This window comes from Peromyscus leucopus, chromosome 17, assembly GCF_004664715.2.
Source record: "Peromyscus leucopus breed LL Stock chromosome 17, UCI_PerLeu_2.1, whole genome shotgun sequence".
Lineage (NCBI taxonomy): Eukaryota > Metazoa > Chordata > Mammalia > Rodentia > Cricetidae > Peromyscus > Peromyscus leucopus.
Window position 1 is genome coordinate 2,830,536 of NC_051077.1, and position 19,382 is coordinate 2,849,917.

Genomic DNA, 19,382 nt, shown 5'->3' on the forward strand with positions numbered 1-19,382 from the left:
TGGCTTTCCTGGCCAGCAACACAAGCCCTTGTTGCTGTGTTTTCAGTGCTTAAAGCTATCTAGACAGAGCCCTGTCCCCAGGCCTTCCCTGTCACCTGACCCAGAGAGCTAGTCACCTGACCCGAAGAGCTAGTCACCTGACCCACAGAGTTAGTCACCTGACCTGGAGAGCTAGCAGCTGGATGCCAGACTCTGCTCATCACTGCTCTTTCTTTGTGTTGGTTCTTTCCATCTGGGATGTTTACACCGACCAGGGGTCTTCCTGGAGTTCTTTCTGCTGTGGGAGATGTGGCATGTTACACAGACATCCAGAAAACCGCTCCAATACATACACACACACACACACACAAAAAAAAAAAACCCACAAAAAACTCTTAAGGCTATGTGTAGGAGCATTTATAGCAGTGGTTCTCAACCTGTGGGTTGCAACCCCTTTGGGGGTCACCTATCAGACATCCTGCATCCCAGATATTTACATTATGATTCATCACAGTGGCAAAATTATAGTTATGAAGTAGCAATGAGATCATTTTATGGTTGGGGGGGTCACTACATGAAGAACTGTACTAGGAAGGTTGAGAACCATTGGTTTATGGGGTGAAGTCATGGCTGCTATAGATATAGGAAAGTCAGGTCAGGCTGTCCAACCATCCCTGTAGCTCTTCTCTTCCCAGGGGTCTTTGTCTCAGCTGAGCCAGCTCCCCCTGGAGCAGGTGGCTGACTGACATCACCCATATGCCCAGCACCTGCCTGCTGTGACATCCAGCTGGTGCTGGATGGGCGGTGTGTTCTGTCCCACCTTTTGGTAAGCTGCTCAGCCAGACCCTCTTCACTGTCTGGAAGCTGCCCCGTGGCTGGAGGTGTTTGTCTGTACAGCAGAGGGCGGTGGGGTAATAACATGGCAGACAGCCACCGCGGGCCTGCGTCCTGTCTGATAACTAGGTTGACCGAGGGATGCATAATTTATAACAGAAACAAAACAAACCTAGAATGTATTTCTCACAGTTTGGGGGCTGGGAGGCCCAGGGTCAAGGCAGCAGCATCTCAGAGGGTTTCTCGCTGTGGCCAGAATGGTGGCAGTATGGAGAGAAGATGAGAGAACAAAATTATTCTGTGTCTGAGGAGCCCTCTCCTGCAGTGGCCTAAGTATTCATTTCATGAGGGGCCAAGTCTCCCTGGCCAGCTACTCTTGACACTTGCACTAGGGTTCAGTTTCCAGCCCAGGGACTTTGGTGACTGTTCATCCTGTGGCAGATAGCCTCTGAAGCTTCTCTTTCTACTGAAGCCCACTAATCAGTTAGTGAAACGTGGTTGGAAGCAAGACGTGCAGCCCAGACACCTGGTGCTGGCTTTCCACAAGCCCCCCCCCCCATCCACAGAGTGCACCTCCTCACTGTAGGCATGCAAACTCTTGGGTCATTTCTAAGGTGGCCCATAAATCTGAATCCCTGTGCCCTGGCTTTATACTGCACCCAACTCCCTGGCTTACTGAAAGTGCTTCCTCTCCGAGGTTGCCTCTGTAAAATGAGGGCTGTCTGGACCCCAGACTCAGCTCTGCTCTGGCCTCTCCCTCCGCAGGCTTGGTTTCACGTACCTGAGACTGAAGGACAATTACATGGAAATCCTGAACAGGGAGAATGACATCGAGAGGTGAGGAGCTTCTGCATGCAGTTGTGTCCCTGGGAAAGGACTGCGGCCCACTTGTTGCAGTGAGATGCCCAGGACTGTGTGAGAGGCAGGGCTGCACCCTGCAGGCCTGCAGAGGTCCTGTCCGAGCCGGGCGCTGAACTCAAGGCAGCTCCAGCCCCGGAGCCCCAGCAGGCCTCCGGGAGAGGTTTTCAGACGTGGCATGAGAGTTGCAGGCTCTTTCGATATTCCAGCTGAGACATAGATATTATGACTCTTTTGGGAGGAGTCAGAGCCTGGACTGACCCATCGCCACTCGTAAACACTGATCCCAACACAAGGCTGGAGCTGGGCATCCTGTGAGGCCCAGGACATCCAAGGGGGCATCCACACAGTGTGGACAGGGCACAGGGAGGGGTGAGATGCCCACTTCCTGCTGTGGCAATCCTTTGGCAATCACTCAGACTCAGTACCCGCTTGGCAGCAGAGAATATAATAGGTGCCCCCTTTCTGTTTCAGATTTGAATTGCTAGAAGTTCTGAGTTTTGACTCTGTGCGGAGAAGAATGAGTGTGATTGTAAAATCTACTACAGGTAAGGTTTCTCCTGATGTTGCACGGTGGTGGTTTTCTTCTGATGGATAATTCTTTCGGATCTTTAAGGGTTTGGGACATAAGAACTATTCCACATTTGTGTGTGTACTTTCGAGAGTGTGTAGGCCCTAGGTGTCACACTTCAGGTAGTGTCCCCTCCTCTGTTTGATCTTAGGGTCTCTCACTGGCCTAGATCTCACTGAGTAGGACAGACTGCCTGGCTAGAAGCCCCCTGTCCTGCCTCCCCAGCACTGACACTCCCAATGCGTGCTTCTGTGCCTCGCTTTTCACATGGGCTCTGGGGATTGAACCCAGGCAGATTCTTTACCACCTGAGCTGTCTCCCCCCCTCTCCGTTTATTGCATTTGTAAAGGCACAGGTAAACTCGTCTACAGTAACAGCTTTGGAAAGAAGTGAGGACTATCCAAGCCTCCTGCAGACACTCATCTCATCAGTGAATGTCCTACTGCTGTGCTCACACACATCTAAAGCACCGTATTTAAGGACATGGGACTGTGTAGATATTTCTGTACTAGAATTCAGAATACTAATCGCAGTGGATTTCCAGGCTGGCTGGTTGCTATGACGATGGCTCTTTATTTGGGAGTGGCACTGTCTGGTTTGTGGCCAAAGTGTGGGATGGTGAGGGAGTGGGCGCGGTGGGACCCCTTGACCAGGTGGTTCTGTTTGCCCCGCCATGTGATCTCCATGCGGATTGGCGCTCCGCCTCCTCCCCCCCATGTAGCTCTGCGGCTGTCCTTCTCTGTCAGCATCTCGTCTAGAAGGCCTTATGAGTTAGTCCCTTGTCACCCTCTCCAGAGGAATCCCCACAAAGGGAGATACGCGCCTCATCCTCTCCCTGCCCTCACGTTGGGCCGGATGCTCCCCCAGCACTCACAGGACTCTCCTTCCAGCCACATAGCTCTGGTGTCGAGGTTCGGTTGGTTACTGGTCTCCTGGCCGTTGACCAGCACTTCCTGTGGGCGCATCCCCAGGTCGCGTTCTCGTCTCCTCGCCACCCGGAGGCTGCTTGTCCAGCTGTGTTTCTCCTTCCTGGATCATGGTGTGAAGTGGCAGCCCCTCCACAGGTCCCTCACTGAGGCCCTGGGATGCCTTCCTGGATGCCCAAGAATCCACAGCATCCACACTGGGAGCTGCCTAGTACCCCCCCTGCCTGGTGTGGCCTGTCCCTCCTGGGAAGTCCCTTCACTCTTCTGCCCCTTTCAGGGGACACTGACTGAACAACAGTCACGTCTCTTTTACCAGTCTTTTCCCAATTTATGCACCCTATATTAATAGTTCCTACAGTTTGGAAATAGGTCAAGTGGGTGCCCCAAATAGCTCGGCCCTGGGATTTGATCCCACCCTCAGACTGGAAGTGTGCCCTCCATTCCTCCCACCCTGGACAGTTGAGTAACCGGTCACCACCGGCCTCTGAGCCCTCTGGATTTACTCTCCCCATACTGGCCTGTCCTACAGGAATCTGTGTATCCCACCTTCCTGGGAACATAATCCACGTCACTTCCCTTCTGTAGCCCTGCTGCCACTGGGAAGTCAGTGTATCTCTCTCTCTCTCTCTCTCTCTCTCTCTCTCTCTCTCTCTCTCTCTCTCTCTCTCTAATTGTTGTTATTGTTGTTGATTTTTTTGAGACAGGGTTTCTCTGTATATTCCAGGCTGTCTTGGAACTCACTCTGTAGACAAGACTGACCTCAAACTTAGGGACCCGCCTGTCTCTGCCTGCTGGGATTAAAGGCATGTGCCACCATACCAGGCTCTCTTTGATGTTTCCATAGCTACACCCAAATGCTCTGTTAGCATAGCACCGCAGGCCTGAGATTGCATTGTTGCTGAGCAGGGTGCTGTGAGGGCCGCAGACTGCATGCTTCACAGAGGAGGGCAGTTGAGGGTCTGGCTGAGATTGATTACAGAGCTGCTGGGCTGAGCAAGTTGCATCAGAGCTGGTCTCTCTAAACCGTGGCTACTTCTTTGCGGTCTGTTAGTGTCTCTTACCTGGAAGGAGAAGATTCTTTCATGCTGAGAAAAGGAGCGTGTGTAGTTGGCACAAAGGTACTCAGAGTTCTGAGGACAAACTAGAGATGTGGGAGAGAGTTTCCCATGAGGCTTTGTGACACAAAGGATGGCCTGTCCATGGAGGACCCACTTTCGGGAGGAATTGACACACTCGCCTTCTGGTATTTCATGAAATTCGAACACTCCTTTTGGATCCGCAGCACTCCCTTTGTTCTGTTCTGTTCTGCTCACCCTGCCTCCCCAACCCCAGTCCCAGGGAGGATTTACTCCTCAGAGTGTGAGCACCCAGAGCCCTCATTGTTCATGGCTCAGAACTCTTTAGAGCGCCAGGTGTAGATATAACCAACCGTCTTATTAAAATAAGAAACACAGAACCAATGTAAAAGAGAAAGCCGAGAGGTCAGAGCTCAGAGCTAAAATCTTACCTCCTGCAGTGCTCCTAGCTTCCCCAAAGAGAGCTACTTCCTGTGTGTCTGTCTTTAAATAGTCTTTCTGTTCTGCCTTCTCATTGGTGCTGGGATTAAAGGCATGCCCCACCACCACCGTGCTCTTGCTATGGCTCTAATAGCTCTGACCCCCGGGCAACTTTATTTATTAACATACAATGAAAATCACATTTCAGTACAAATAAAATACCACCATAGCCAGGTTATAGGATAAAATGGGGCTCTGGCATAGTTTGTGGATTGCACTTCTTTCAGATCTTAATGTGTTAACTGGTCCTTTAAGATGTGCTTTTAAGTGGTCTCCCTACTGGTGTCACTTGTTTTCATTAATAACAGACTGAAAAGTAAATTTATCTCTCCATGTAGTAATTAAATTCAATATTGTTTCCCCCTCATCTTCTAGGAGAAATTTTTCTGTTTTGCAAAGGAGCAGATTCTTCAATATTTCCCCGAGTGATAGAAGGCAAAGTTGACCAGGTCCGGTCCAGAGTCGAGCGCAATGCAGTGGTAAGACGCTGCCCCTTTCTGTCCCCTCTGCCTCCTGCAGACTCTTGCTTCAACCACAGTGCTTTCTGTTATTAGAGTCCACTTCGCTTTCCTGTCTGCTGCCGACCGATAACGAGAGGTCATTTTTTCACGTGTGCGGTAAACTGTTCTCCTGCAGAGGCAGCTCACATGCTCTGAGCTCTTCCTCCCAGGACTGAGGAGTCAGAGAGACCCCATGCCTGGAATTAGACGGCTTTCTGCTGCAGTCTGTAAAGGCTGTCCAGATAGACATTCTGGATACAGCGCTGTCACATTCCTTCAGACCAAGTCCTTATCTGGTGCTGCAGAAGGCGTGTGCTGGCGCACGGAACTGACGAGGACAAACTTTCTGAAGCCCTGGTGTTAACTTTCATGTGGGCACATTGGGGATCCTGGCCTCTTCTGCCAAGGGTCACCTCCCCGAGAGTCACTGGAGACACCCTTTGTGATAGGGAGCACACGGACAGCCATTGTTCTGGAGGGTTCTCTCCCACCTGAGACTCATTTTCCTTACGGGAAGTAGTGTATTAATTATGGTTACAGTAAAGGCTTATTGAGCTACAGTCAATAAACGTTAACATGTTCATATTAAAGATAAAGATAGGTGAGTTTTGATGGACGCTTCTAAAAGCATTGCCCCACAGTGTCCTCAGAGCCTCTGTATTCCCCTCCCGGCAGCTCTCTCATCGGCCACCACTCTCTGCCAGCGCTGGGGATGACTTCTTCCCTTGTGGAGTGTTCTTAGAGTAGACTCCGTCTGTTGTCTTACTGGGCTTCTCTGAGAACACAGAACTGCTCTGAGATTCAGCCACATGTGTCTGTTACAGCGTGGTGTCCTTTTCTCATTGAGCAACCCATCTGTGCTGAGACCCAGCCCAGTCATTCGTTCACCTGTTGATGGACGTTTGAGACTGAACACAGTGTAGACTGGGCTCCTTGTTTAGACATCCCTTTTCTTGGGAACTCCATGCAGTGGCTGTGTTTGCTATCTGTACCCAGCTTTTTTCTTTGCTGCTTTCCATGGATGGTTCCTGGTTGCGGTGAGTCTGTGCAGTAATTCTCATACTTTTTCTGTTTGGGAGAAGTCTGTCTGTCTGAAGTGTGGTCTGCAGGCTTTTACCAAGGTTGGAAATTTTTCAGTAATGCATTTTTAATGACGTGTGTCCCGCTCCACCAGCCTCGTTACTTGGCCCGCCGTGGCCGGCTGGTTGATCCCTCTGTAGGTGTGGACTCCATCCTGCAGGCAGGTCACAACTGCAAACTTTTCCCTCTGGGCTGCTGGATCTTTCTCGTTCCTGCAGTCCCAGAATTTTGTTCAGAGAGGTGGTCAAGCTCCTCAGAAACAGCGTGTTCCTTCAAGCTGTGGCTTCAGGTTGTTTGGTGGATTTGGAATTGCTCTGCCTGGTACCTTTGGGGATGCTGAGAATGTACTGTCCTCTGTAGCTTCCTGATGGCTTGTGCCTGGCCTCTGGGCCTGTCCATCCATTGTTCTCTTCCAGCTGCTTCAGGGCCATTGGTTGTTGCAGGGTCTTAGTTAGGATGTCTGTTGTGTGTGGTAGTTTGAATGTAATTGGCCCACATAATCTCATAGGGAGTGGCACTGTTAGCAGGTGTAGCTTTGACGGAGTAGATATGGCCTTGTTGGAGGAAGTGTGTCACTGTAGGGGCGGGCTTTGAGGTTTCCTATGCTCAGGATACCGCCCAGTGTTTCAGACCATTTCCTGTTGCCTACAAGATGTAGGACTCTCAGCTGCTACTCCAGCACCATGTCTGCCTGCACACCGCCATGCCCCCTGTCGTGATGATAATGGACTGAACCTCTGACACTGTAAGCAGGCCACACCAGCTTGCCTTATGGTCATGGTGTTTCATCACAGCAACAGAAAGCCTGAGTAAGACATTGTGGTAAAACACTTCGACCAAAAACAACCTGGGAAGGAAAGGGTTCATTTCTGCTTACATTGTCCTGATCACAGTCCATCATGAAGGCAGGAACTGAAGCAGGGACCATGGAAGAACGTTACTTATCGGCTTGCTCAGCTGCTTTCTTGTGTACCTCAGGGCCACCTGCCCAAGGATGGCACCACCCACAATTGGCCAAGAGTTCACACATCAGTCACTAGTTGAGAAAATGCCCCATCATTTTATCAATTAAGATTCCCTTTTCCCAGATAGATCTAGGTTGTGTCAGGTTGACAAAAACAACCAGGATAGCATCCTTACATATACCCTGGCACACTTAGATCCACCCTACAGCCCAGGTAATTCACACTTCTCCCTGGTTCCCCAACCCACGCCCCAGCCCAGCAGTTGTTCAGGAGTGAACTGAGGAGCCTGTGGGCCCCACATTCATAACAGTATTTTTAAACAATTAAAGCCTTCCACAAGTAAAAACTGCGGCAGGTAACGCTGCGAGGACCATGGTTCCCTTCAAATCCAGTCATCCATCTCTTCGTCAATTGCCTGTTTTGAGTATCATAATTAAGATATTGCTGCCAAATACAAGATTATGAAGACTTTACCCTGTATTTTTCTAAGTAATTTATACTTTTAGCCTTTAAATTTAAGACATTGGCCTTATTTTATATGTGGTGATAGGTGAAGGAGACGGTCTTATTTTTTAAGTGGGTGTCATTTTTGAGCATCGTTGTTGAAGGGACGGTTTTATCTACCCCTGTTGAGTGATCCTGTTCTTCCTGTTAAACCATCTAGCCAGATGTTCAGGGTTTGTTCCTGGGCCTCAGTTCTGTCCTACTCTCCCTCTCTGTCTCTCTCTGTCTCTGTCTCTCTCTCTACACACACACACACACACACCAATTCAGTACAGTTTTCTTTACTGTCCTGTGATAGTAAGTCTTGAAACCAGAGTGTATGCACACCCAACTTTATTCTTCTCTAAAATCCTCATGCTCTTCTAAGTACCTTGACACTCCCTATGAGTTCCTGCAGAGATCACCATCGGGAGCCCCATAGCATCACAGGACTCCAAATGGCTTGGAGTGATGTTGTCACCTTGACAACATGAGACCTTCCACTCCGTGGAAACAGCCAGTCTCTGCTGTTGGATTGTCTGTGGGTTCATCAGTGTTTTGTAGTTTGCAGTCTGTGAGTCTTTTTCCTCCAGGAGTAAACATGGGGTTTCCTTCTGATAGAATTACGTGTAGGGATGTTTCCTTGACTTCCTTCCCAAGGCGAGTGTTGGGCGCGCGTGAGATGCGGCTGGCATGCCTGTGACACTGTCACCGCTGTGCTGTGGCTGCGCTCGGGTAGCAGCCCTGGGATTTCTTCCTGACTTTCTGCGCGTAGGCGCGGGTCGTCCGCACGTGCAGTCTTCAGAAAGGCATTCCTTCTGGTTCGGTGCCCCCTCCCTCACCAAACTGCTCCGACGGAATTTGTGGTGCTGAGCTGTGTCCGGCAGAAGTGCAGCGGCGAGAGATTCCCCGCCCCCTGCTGGCCCTGGAGCAGTTCTGGGGACCACTGTGAGCCGCACAGCTCTGTGTTGCTCCTGCGGTGTCCGTTCAGATCATCACATCTTACATTAGCCCGTTTCCTAGGCTGGATCAGCCTGGCCTCGGGGATGAGTCCCATTCAGTCACACAGCAGCAGTCCTTGGGGAGCTGTTGGATTCAGTCTGCTAGGGTGCTCTCGGGGTGACTGTGTGTGTTTGTGAGGGCGGGGCTCTGCAGTGCTCTCCAGGCGTGACTGTCTGTTGTTCAGCCTGGAAGTGTTTCACACAGGACTTTCGTCATGCTTAGCAAGAGGCGTGAGGAAAAGCACCTCCACCTCACGTCACCACAGTAGAAAGTCCCCTGTCTGCCGTTGCAAGCCAAGGCCTGTTCATTTCTAAAGCCTGGCTCACCACGCCCAGCACCCTCCGTCCTGGGCAGTTCTAGATGTTGTCTGTGGAGACTTCCTTATCTATGATTTTTTGTGCCCCTCTCTCCCTTGTGAGGGGTGATGAGAACTGTTGGCCAGCAACTGTTGACACAAGCTAGGTGGTCTGAAGAGCTGTGAAAATGTTGACAACAGGTAACAGGAAACGTCTTTAAAATCCCAAATCCGGAATTTGCAATGCTTGTTGAGGAGTCTCTGGGTATCACAGACTAAGAGGAAAGAGCAGGAGACTCCAAGAGCCATCACCCGGTGACAGTTTGGTGTGTCGTGGCAGGAGTGATGCGTAGTGGCCGGCCACGTGGCCTTGTTAGCTGCATTGCGCCCTCTCCACACATCAGAACGCTTCATCCCTAAGGCTTAGTTTCCCTGTACCCGGCCTATGGGTGAATAACCTTGCAGGCTTCCTTGGTATTCATTCCGTCAAATCCTGACAAACCCCCAGGTTTGGAAACACCATTACCACCACATTACAGATAATGTCCGGAAAGCTTAAATTGAACTCTCTTTGTTTATGTGAAGAAAAAAAGTCTGTGTTCTGGTGTAGTGGCCTGGTCCAGGTGTCATCTGTTACAGTTCTGTAATGTACATAATTGTCCGTGTTTAATGTAATTCAGTAATCCCTTGAGGGTGGCTGGGCTATGACCCGTTCTCTTCAGAGATGGGTGTGAGGAAGGCCTGAGAATGCGTACATTCAGCGAGCAACACTGGATTCACATTAAGCACTGACTCTTGTTCCACAGGAGGGTTTGCGAACCCTGTGTGTTGCCTACAAGCGGCTCGAGCCAGAGGAATATGAAGGTGTCTGCAAAGTGCTGCAGGCTGCCAAGGTGGCTCTTCAAGATCGAGAGAAGAAGTTAGCAGAAGCCTATGAGCAGATCGAGAAGGACCTGATTCTGCTCGGTGCTACCGCGGTCGAGGACCGGTAAGGCTGCCACATGAGTCTGTTCAGTTACAGAGTCCAGTGGGCCGTGAGAGGGGTGGGCAGACCGCACACGTCCACAGTCACAGACGTGAGCAGCCGTGAGAGTGCGTGGACAGACCGCACACGTCCACAGTCACAGACGTGAGCAGCCGTGAGAGTGCGTGGACAGACAGCACACGTCCACAGTCACAGACGTGAGCAGCCGTGAGAGTGCGTGGACAGACCGCACACGTCCACAGTCACAGATGTGAGCAGCCGTGAGAGTGCGTGGACAGACCGCACACGTCCACAGTCACAGACGTGAGCAGCCGTGAGAGGGGGTGGACAGACCGCACACGTCCACAGTCACAGACGTGAGCAGCCGTGAGAGTGGATGGACAGACTGCACTCATGTCCAGTGCCCGTGTGTTCTTCCTGAGGACATGGGTCACCTGTTTTCCTTCACGTAGAGTGACAACCCAGGAAACCATAGCTGGGTGGTATGTTACCACAAATAGGATGCCTGAAAGGCCACTTTCCATCCAGATAGTGAAAGTAACATCCTAAATCACGGTACACATGGAAGATCCAGTTTCTTTTCACTCCTTAGAAAGGAATTTGTAGTTATTTTCCTAATTGCTGCTGGCTCTTCTGAACACAGCTTGACTGCCTAGATTTTAATGTCTTCAGTATATTTGTCATTGTTTGCTGAAGAAAGTTAACATAATGGAGTGGACTGTTGTCAACACCTGTGGCTATAGCTCGTAAAATTAGGAGAGAAGGCCAGGCACCATTGCAGTGGCCTGGGGTGCTGGTGCAGAAAGGGGGGCTGCTCCAGGGAGGGGCTGCGGAGTGGATTGGCATGACGGCCTTGCGGGCAGCTGGCAGCTGGAGTTAGGCCGTGGAACGTGGGCACCAGGAGCACGTAGGAATGAGGGACAGTAAAACCATTTTTTTTTCTAGACAGCATTTCGCTGTGTAGCCCAGGTGACACAGAACATGCATCCTCCTGGGATTACAGAGATGATGTCCCATTGAAGTGACGTTTGATCCCAAGTTACTTCTTTAAAACCCAGAGCCAGCACATGGGTACACTTACCTCTCTAGGCCCCGGGTCCCTTATTACTGTTTCAGAAAAATGAGGAGATTGGAGGTGGTTTTCCTCATCTGTGCAGCTGTGGTGATGGCATCTCCACACGTCAGGCCAGGAGCATCCTCCCAGGGACTCGTCTGACTCCGCAGGGTTATGTGGAGGTGAAAGGTCATACCAGATCTCACACAGTGCTGGCACATGCTAAGCCAGGGGTAAACGTTAGCTAGCTCTGGGGTGATGCTAGTGCATTATTACCAGCGTCTGATGTGTTACTTAGAGCCTGGACTCCAGTTTGATAAGTAGCAGCAGCCTTAGAACCCATGGTAGCAAAAGGAAAGATACTACCTTTTTCCTCGCCCCCCATTTTCCCGTTTTGTTTCTGCTTTTAATGATTCTTCTCCCAAGTGGAATGGTACTGGATTGTGGACGGATGTGAGGCTCAGCCAAAGGACATGACACAGAACAGCCTCCTTAAATAGCTCTCCGTGTGTGTGTGTGTGTGTGTGTGTGTGTGTGTGTGTGTGTGTGTGTAGGAGCCTTGTAGCCTTACATCATCATAAGGTGTGCACTCTGGGAGCAGGCCCGATCCTTTACATAGACCCACAGCCACTTGCATGTGCTGTTTTATAGGCCTGGATATTTTGATGGCTTCGTGTGTTTTGAAGTTCTTTATCTGGTGGCCGTTGGATCCTGACCCCCACCATCTGGGTTCTCCTTTCCCAGGCTCCAGGAGAAAGCCGCCGACACAATCGAGGCGCTGCAGAAGGCGGGCATCAAGGTCTGGGTGCTCACCGGGGACAAGATGGAGACGGCCTCGGCCACCTGCTACGCCTGCAAGCTCTTCCGCAGGAGCACGCAGCTGCTGGAGCTGACCACCAAACGGCTGGAGGAGCAAAGCCTGCACGACGTTCTCTTCGAACTGAGCAAGACGGTGCTGCGCTGCAGCGGGAGCCTGGCCAGAGACTCCTTCTCTGGGTAGGCAGCCCCTCCCACCTCATGGGGACCCTGCGGCCCCAGGGGCCACCAGTGCCGGCATTCTTGTGGGTCACACAGATGCGGCGGGTGTATGTTCCTGGGCAGACAAGTTCAAGCTGATGGGTAGAGAACAGAGAAAGATGTTTTCACTGGTAAAATTTGCATCTGCTGTTTCGCCTTGCGGGTCCATCGTGCATGCCTCGGCATGCTGCCAGAGAAGTCAGACGGTAGTTAGTAATAATGGAGGCTGTGTGACACATCAGAGTGGCTGAAGTTGGGTCTTTCCAAGAACATTTCACAAGGGCCTCCCGTACCAGTGTTGGGCAGTCATCTGAAGACAGTCTCCTTTGATTCTGATTCAGAGTCATTGTTTCATGGGTTTATTTGTGTGGGTGTCAGCATGCGTGTGCCATGGTGTACATTTGGAGATCAGAGGATAAGTTCTCTTCTTCCATTGTTTAGATTCTGGGGGTTAAACTCAGGCAGAGCAGAGCTGTTACTGAACCGTCTCAATCATATGAATTTGGCAGAACAAGTCAGCCCTCTAGGCATGTGCAGATTTTAGACTGTTTTAAGAAGAGCACAAAGTTGCCAGGCGGTCGTGGCGCACGCCTTTAATCCCAGCACTCGGGAGGCAGAGGCAGGCGGATCTCTGTGAGTTCGAGGCCAGCCTGGGCTACAGAGTGAGCTCCAGGAAAGGCGCAAAAAAAAAAAAAAAAAAAAAAAAAAAAAAAGCAGAATTTAGGGGCTGTGGATGTTTTTGTCATTTTAGGGCCTAGCAAAGGGACCTGGAGAGATAGCTCAGTGGTTAGGACGTGACTTGCTCTTGCAGAGAGTGCACGTTTGATTCCCAGCACCAGCACAGGTGGCTCCTGGGAGGTCGGACTCCGCTGGTGTTGGCAGGTGTGTGCCCATACCTACACACAGGTTACACATGATTTAAAGTGATTTAAAAAAAAAAAGCGAATCTTTATAGCCCAGCCAAGGGAGACTTTGACCGTGTTCTCATAGTGACGCCACCAGGGCAGAAAGCCCAGGATGGATTAGCCATACAGGTAGAGGGAGGCGGCATGGAGACCAGAAGTGAAGCTCTGCCCCCCCAAGCCCGCCTTGTGGAGCCTCAGTATGAGACTGACACACCAACTCCCAAGGACTTGTCACTACAATGTGACTTCACAGTCTAGTCAAAGAGGTGGCTCCCGTTCTGTGACGAGCGTAGGGACGAAAGGAGAACCGTGCGCGTCTGATCCACGGACTGGTGCCACGCAGATGCCCCGGTGTCTGGTGTCCTGAACTAGAGTGGTGATGAGTGACCTTCCCTCCCTTCTGTGTGCATGACAGCCTTTCGACAGATATGCACGACTATGGCCTGATCATCGATGGAGCCGCGCTGTCCTTGATAATGAAGCCCCGAGAGGATGGCAGCTCCTCGGGCAACTACCGAGAACTCTTCCTGGAGATCTGCAGGAACTGCAGTGCAGTGCTGTGCTGCCGGATGGCACCCTTACAGAAGGCCCAGGTCATGGACTGCCCAGTAGTGGGCCATGGGGGGTCGGCATGCGGAGAAAGCCTTAGCTTAAGTCTCACTGGCTCTGATTGCTAAACAATTAGGGAGGCATAGAAATTTCAAACCGGAGTCTTAGATTCTCCTTGAGGGTCGGGCATGGATGGACCCTCCTAGAGAGGTGCTCTAGTGCCTTGGGAGTCTACCCAAGGGTGTGGGGAAGGGAATTTGCCTTCACCGAGCACCTTCAGTGTGCCAGTGGCAGTCAGGACTTGACTCTCCTCCTTTGGACTCCAGACAGTCCTCTGCACTCTCCCTGTTCTTGTGGGAGCGTGCCCAGATTCTCTTTTTAAGTACGTCAGATGTACTGTGGAATGCATACATGAGCCTGGGGTCTTTCCAGTGTCCATAAACTGAATGAGATGCAGCTTCACAGTAGCATGCTTCAGGTGCAGAATGCCTCCTTGAACTGCTTATAAGGAAATCGGGTCCTCTCAGGTGACCCAGCCATAAAGGTTGAGTGCATGTGCAGAGAGCCAGGTTCAGGAAGGTGCTCTTTCAAATTCAATACTCCAATTAGCCTCTGTCACTAGAGACAACCAGAATGTGCCTGGGAAGTTCTCAGAGAAGGCAGGCAATGGCTTCCCTCTTCTGTGCTTGACTCCATGTAAACTTTCTGTAATTGTTTCCCTGAGATTTCCACTGCTATTGTGGGCTTCTCAATTGATTTATACAAATGCATGTATACTTCCATTCCTTGTCTTGAAACAAGAAAGCAATCTATAGTTTCCCTTCTTCTGTCTCATATCCTAATGTATTGTACTTAAGCACAGTGCACGGGGAAGTGCATTGTCCATAAGCACAGTGCATGGGGAAGTCATTGTCCATAAGCACAGTGCATGGGGGAGTGCATTGTCCATAAGCACAGTGCATGGGGGAGTGCATTGTTCTTAAGCACAGTGCATGGGAAAGTGCATTGTCCATAAACACAGTGCATGGGGAAGTGCATTGTCCATAAGCACAGTGCATGGGGAAGTCATTGTCCATAAGCACAGTGCATGGGGGAGTGCATTGTCCATAAACACAGTGCATGCAGGGAGGTCTATAAGAAAATGGACTTGGAAATTGAGAAAGAAATCATGAAGAGTACTTATTGTATTAGTTGACATATTTGATTTTTACACATGACAGGTTTGAAAATTAAAATAGCATTAGAAACAGCTTCTTTAAAAATTGTTTGATATCAAGTAGCATGGAATTATGGCACCTTCTTGCAGACTGCAGTGCTGGCATTGGTCCCGGGCTTTTCCAATACCTGAACATGACTCTAATTTTGTCCTCCTGCCTTGGTGAAGTCATGTCATTGATCACACCTTAGTTGTTACGAGGCGATGTGATCCCGTATGGAGGAAATAGTGTGAGAGCTATAAATGAGCTGTAAGCAGATAATATCCTGTGACCTACACCAGCTTTATGTCGTTGCTTCTGCCCAGTCAATAACCCGAACAAAATCCAAACAGAGAAGATAAACACGTTTTTTTCTTTTCTTTTCCAGATTGTTAAGTTAATCAAATTTTCAAAAGAGCACCCTATTACCTTAGCGATCGGTGACGGTGCAAATGATGTCAGTATGATCCTGGAGGCGCACGTGGGCATAGGTAAGCCCTTGCTGCTCCAGTTGAGATTTGCACTGTAGGTAGACAAAGGCTGTGTCATAGCATGCAGAGGGACCTTGGGTCTCTACCTGTGACTTGTGCTTTTGCAAGGGGACACAGGGCAGTGGTCCCCTGGGCTTAGCTGGCTCTGGTGACAGGCATATTCACCCTTCGTTCTAGGCGTCATCGGGAAGGAGGGTCGCCAAGCTGCAAGGAACAGCGACTATGCAATACCCAAGTTTAAGCACTTGAAGAAGATGCTTCTTGTTCACGGGCATTTTTATTATATCAGGATATCTGAGCTTGTGCAATACTTCTTTTATAAGGTAGGGAGTTCTCCTCTCAGTTTCAGTGGTGTGAGACCTTCATCAGGCGACTTAATGTTTCTGGAGTCATTTATCCGCAAAAAGAAGTGACCATCAGGAAGGTGGTTGTTCCTGTGACAGGATTCCTGACACTTCTTGAACCTTCCCCGAGTTTAACATAGAGCCAGAAGGGAGAGTTGTGCGGCGCTTGAGCAGTGTTCTCCGTGCAGACAGGTCCCCGCAGTCCTCTCCACGCACACAGGTCCCCGCAGTCCTCTCCGTGCAGACAGGTCCCCGCAGTCCTCTCCGTGCAGACAGGTCCCCGCGGTCCTCTCCACGCACACAGGTCCCCGCGGTCCTCTCCACGCAGACAGGTCCCCGCGGTCCTCTCCACGCAGACAGGTCCCCGCAGTCCTCTCCACGCAGACAGGTCCCCGCAGTCCTCTCCACGCAGACAGGTCCCCGCAGTCCTCTCCACGCAGACAGGTCCCTGCAGTCCTCTCCACGCAGACAGGTCCCTGCAGTCCTCTCCGTGCAGACAGGTCCCTGCGGTCCTCTCCACACAGACAGGTCCTTGCTGCTGGCCTCTCTGTTGCTGCTGCCTTCCCTCTTAAGCCAGAGTGTCACCTTCCGCTGCCTGTGATCACCAGGGCCGCCCTATGGATGTGTCCATTTCAGTTACCACACAGGGAAGAGAAGCATTTCCAAAGCCCACCAGGCTGGGACAGTCCCCCATGTGACCTAGTGTGTTGACCATGGCTTGTGAGCTCTAGGCAAGCCCGTGCATCTCTGAGGAGTGCCCTTGAACTAATGGCCTGACTTGCCTTTCAGAATGTCTGCTTCATTTTCCCTCAGTTTTTGTACCAGTTCTTCTGCGGATTTTCACAGCAGGTCAGTCTGATGTCATGAGTTGGAAGCTCATCAGTCTTGTCTTCCTTCCCAGCGGGTGGCTGTAGTGAGGGAACACTCTTCAGGAACATGCAGACAGACCCCCATGGAGATCTGGGGGCCCAGGTGCATCCATCCTGCTGCCCAGGGCCTGTCAACAAAGGTGAAGGATCAGGCTATGGAGCTGAGGAGTTGGCGGCCCCCAGACTGAATGTCATGAGGCTGACATGTTCCTAAACACAAGCCTCTATGACATCGCTGATGGGCATCTGGGTTGGGCTGTATGGTGACATTGGAGGGGTTGCCCCCACACCGGAACCTTCATGGGTGTGGGGGCCATCTTGGATCTGAGGCACTGAAGTATGCAGGATGAGACAGATGTGGCCTGGGGGGGGGGGGGGGGCTCAGTACTTGCTGCCTGGGCAGACACTTTCCTGTCCCCACACATTGCACCATGTGCTCAGATGGACAGTGGTCAATGGCTTATATCTGGAGCCACCAGGACCAGGCTCATGGAAGCTAGAAAATGTGAAAGTGAACAGAACTGCAAAATTTGGGGTCCAAGCTCTGCCTGGACCTGAATTTTAAACCTGATGAATTTACGTCATGGAGTTTGAAGTCTGTCCCAGTGGTCTGTCTCTGTAGAATAGTGGCATTTGCATGTTTTAGGGGCACTTCCTATATGTCCAAGCTTCTTTATAGGTTGAAGAGTAACGTACTCAGGGCCTAGGGGAGTGGCTCAGTTGGTAAAGTTCTTGTTGTAAAAGCCTGAGGACCTGAGTTCAGATCCCCAGCACCTATACCAAGCTGGGTATAGCGGCATAAGCCAGTGGTAAGGAAATAGGCAGGAGGACACCCGGGGCACATTGGCTAACCCCTCCAGCTGAATCAGTGAGCTCCAGGTCACCTGATGCCGACCCCTGGCATGTACACGCGCACACACACACACACACACACACACACACACACACACACACACACACAGAGTAATGTGCTAACTCCTAACGTTGGTCTGTTAAAGCCACCCGGAGCCCCACTCAGATAGCTTCTCCTTTTGCAGACTTTGTACGATACTGCGTATCTGACTCTCTACAACATCAGCTTCACTTCCCTCCCGATTCTCCTGTACAGCCTCATGGAGCAGCACGTGGGCATTGAAGTGCTCAAGAGAGACCCGTCCCTGTACAGGTGTGTCCCCTGCCCTGTACAGGTGTGAGCCCCTGCCCTGTACAGGTGTGTCCTCCGCCCTGAACAGGTGTGAACCCCTGCCCTGTACAGGTGTGTCCTCCGCCCTGTACAGGTGTGTCCTCTGCCCTGCCCAGGTGTGTCCTCTGCCCTGCACAGGTGTGTCCTCTGCCCTGCACAGGTGTGTCCTCTGCCCTGTACAGGTGTGTCCTCTGCCCTGTACAGGTGTGTCCTCTGCCCTGTACAGGTGTGAGCTCCTGCCCTGTACAGGTGTGTCCTCTGCCCTGTACAGGTGTGAGCTCCTGCCCTGTACAGGTGTGAGCCCCTGCCCTGCACAGGTGTGTCCTCTCCCCTGCACAGGTGTGTCCTCTGCCCTGTACAGGTGTGTCCTCTGCCCTGTACAGGTGTGAGCTCCTGCCCTGTACAGGTGTGAGCCCCTGCCCTGCACAGGTGTGTCCTCCGCCCTGTACAGGTGTGTCCTCCGCCCTGCACAGGTGTGTCCTCTACCCTGTACAGGTGTGTCCTCCGCCCTGCACAGGTGTGTCCTCTGCCCTGTACAGGTGTGTCCTCCGCCCTGCACAGGTGTGTCCTCTGCCCTGTACAGGTGTGTCCTCTGCCCTGTACAGGTGTGTCCTCCGCCCTGCACAGGTGTGTCCTCTACCCTGTACAGGTGTGTCCTCCGCCCTGTACAGGTGTGTCCTCTGCCCTGTACAGGTGTGTCCTCCGCCCTGCACAGGTGTGTCCTCTGCCCTGTACAGGTGTGTCCTCTGCCCTGTACAGGTGTGTCCTCTGCCCTGCACAGGTGTGAGCCGTAGCAACTCTTGTGTGCAGCACAGGGGACAGAGAAAGCAGAATCCACCAGTCAGCTCCTGGGGGCATGGTTTCAAAGCTGGGGTTCACTTGCTTCCACGGGATGGTATTTGCACAGCCAGGCAGTGTCCCAGAGTATGCTCCACGGTGATGGGGTCTACACTGGGCTTGAATGCACATGTGAATCCCCCCACATCCCGCTGCTTGGTAGAGATGAGAAAGCCAGGAGTGGAACCCTCATCTGCTCTGGCCCCAGTGAATTCATTTCTTAGTATTAAGGCGATTATACTATTTCAGAACTGCCCAGGGTTTCTGACAGATACAACGTTTCTCTGTAGTCTTTCCATCCTAAGACAAAACAAGGAGATTTCCTGCTCTTGGCCGGTTTCTCCCAGTCATAATCAGTTGGGTACTGCAGTGTAGCAGCCGCTGGGGACTGGCTACATTGTCATCCTGCACCTGCCTCATTCAGGTTTCCCTGGGTCCTTTGTCTAATTCATGTTTGTACACACGTGTGTGCTTACTTCTGTGAGGTCTTTGCACCTGTGTAGTTTCAGAAGCCACATAACATCAGACAGCCTTCCCTGTCCAGTTCCACGGGACCCCATGTCACAGGCTTTGGGGCTTTATTACAATGGTTAGCCATTTATGAGACCTTGAAGCTTGAGGAAGAGTGAGTGTGTGTGTGTGTGTGTGTGTGTGTGTGTGTGTGTGTGTGTGCACGTGCGTGCGTGCGTGCGTGCGTGTGTGTGTGTGTGTGTATGTGTGTGTGTGCACGTGCGTGCGTGCGTGCGTGTGTGTGTGTGTGTGTGTGTGCACGTGCGTGCGTGCGTGCGTGTGTGTGTGTGTGTGTGTATGTGTGTGTGTGCACGTGCGTGCGTGCGTGCGTGCGCGCGCGCGCGCTATTCCAGACATGCACAGAAGGAATGTTACAAACCCCAGCGCACTGAA

At 51.5% G+C, this 19,382-nt stretch overlaps 1 protein-coding gene across 8 annotated transcripts in view; it reads left to right on the top strand.

Moving 5' to 3' along the window:
* Atp11a (ATPase phospholipid transporting 11A) overlaps window positions 1–19,382 on the top strand; it is a 112,083-nt gene that overhangs the window by 74,824 nt on the left and 17,877 nt on the right. For all 8 annotated transcript variants that reach the window (XM_028881289.2, XM_028881290.2, XM_028881291.2 and 5 more), the window contains exons 15-24: window positions 1,579–1,650; window positions 2,146–2,219; window positions 5,100–5,203; window positions 9,856–10,037; window positions 11,833–12,084; window positions 13,426–13,603; window positions 15,144–15,246; window positions 15,424–15,569; window positions 16,380–16,439; window positions 17,497–17,624. In XM_028881289.2, coding sequence (XP_028737122.1) covers window positions 1,579–1,650; window positions 2,146–2,219; window positions 5,100–5,203; window positions 9,856–10,037; window positions 11,833–12,084; window positions 13,426–13,603; window positions 15,144–15,246; window positions 15,424–15,569; window positions 16,380–16,439; window positions 17,497–17,624 — 1,299 coding nt within the window. The remainder of the gene's footprint in view (window positions 1–1,578; window positions 1,651–2,145; window positions 2,220–5,099; window positions 5,204–9,855; window positions 10,038–11,832; window positions 12,085–13,425; window positions 13,604–15,143; window positions 15,247–15,423; window positions 15,570–16,379; window positions 16,440–17,496; window positions 17,625–19,382) is intronic.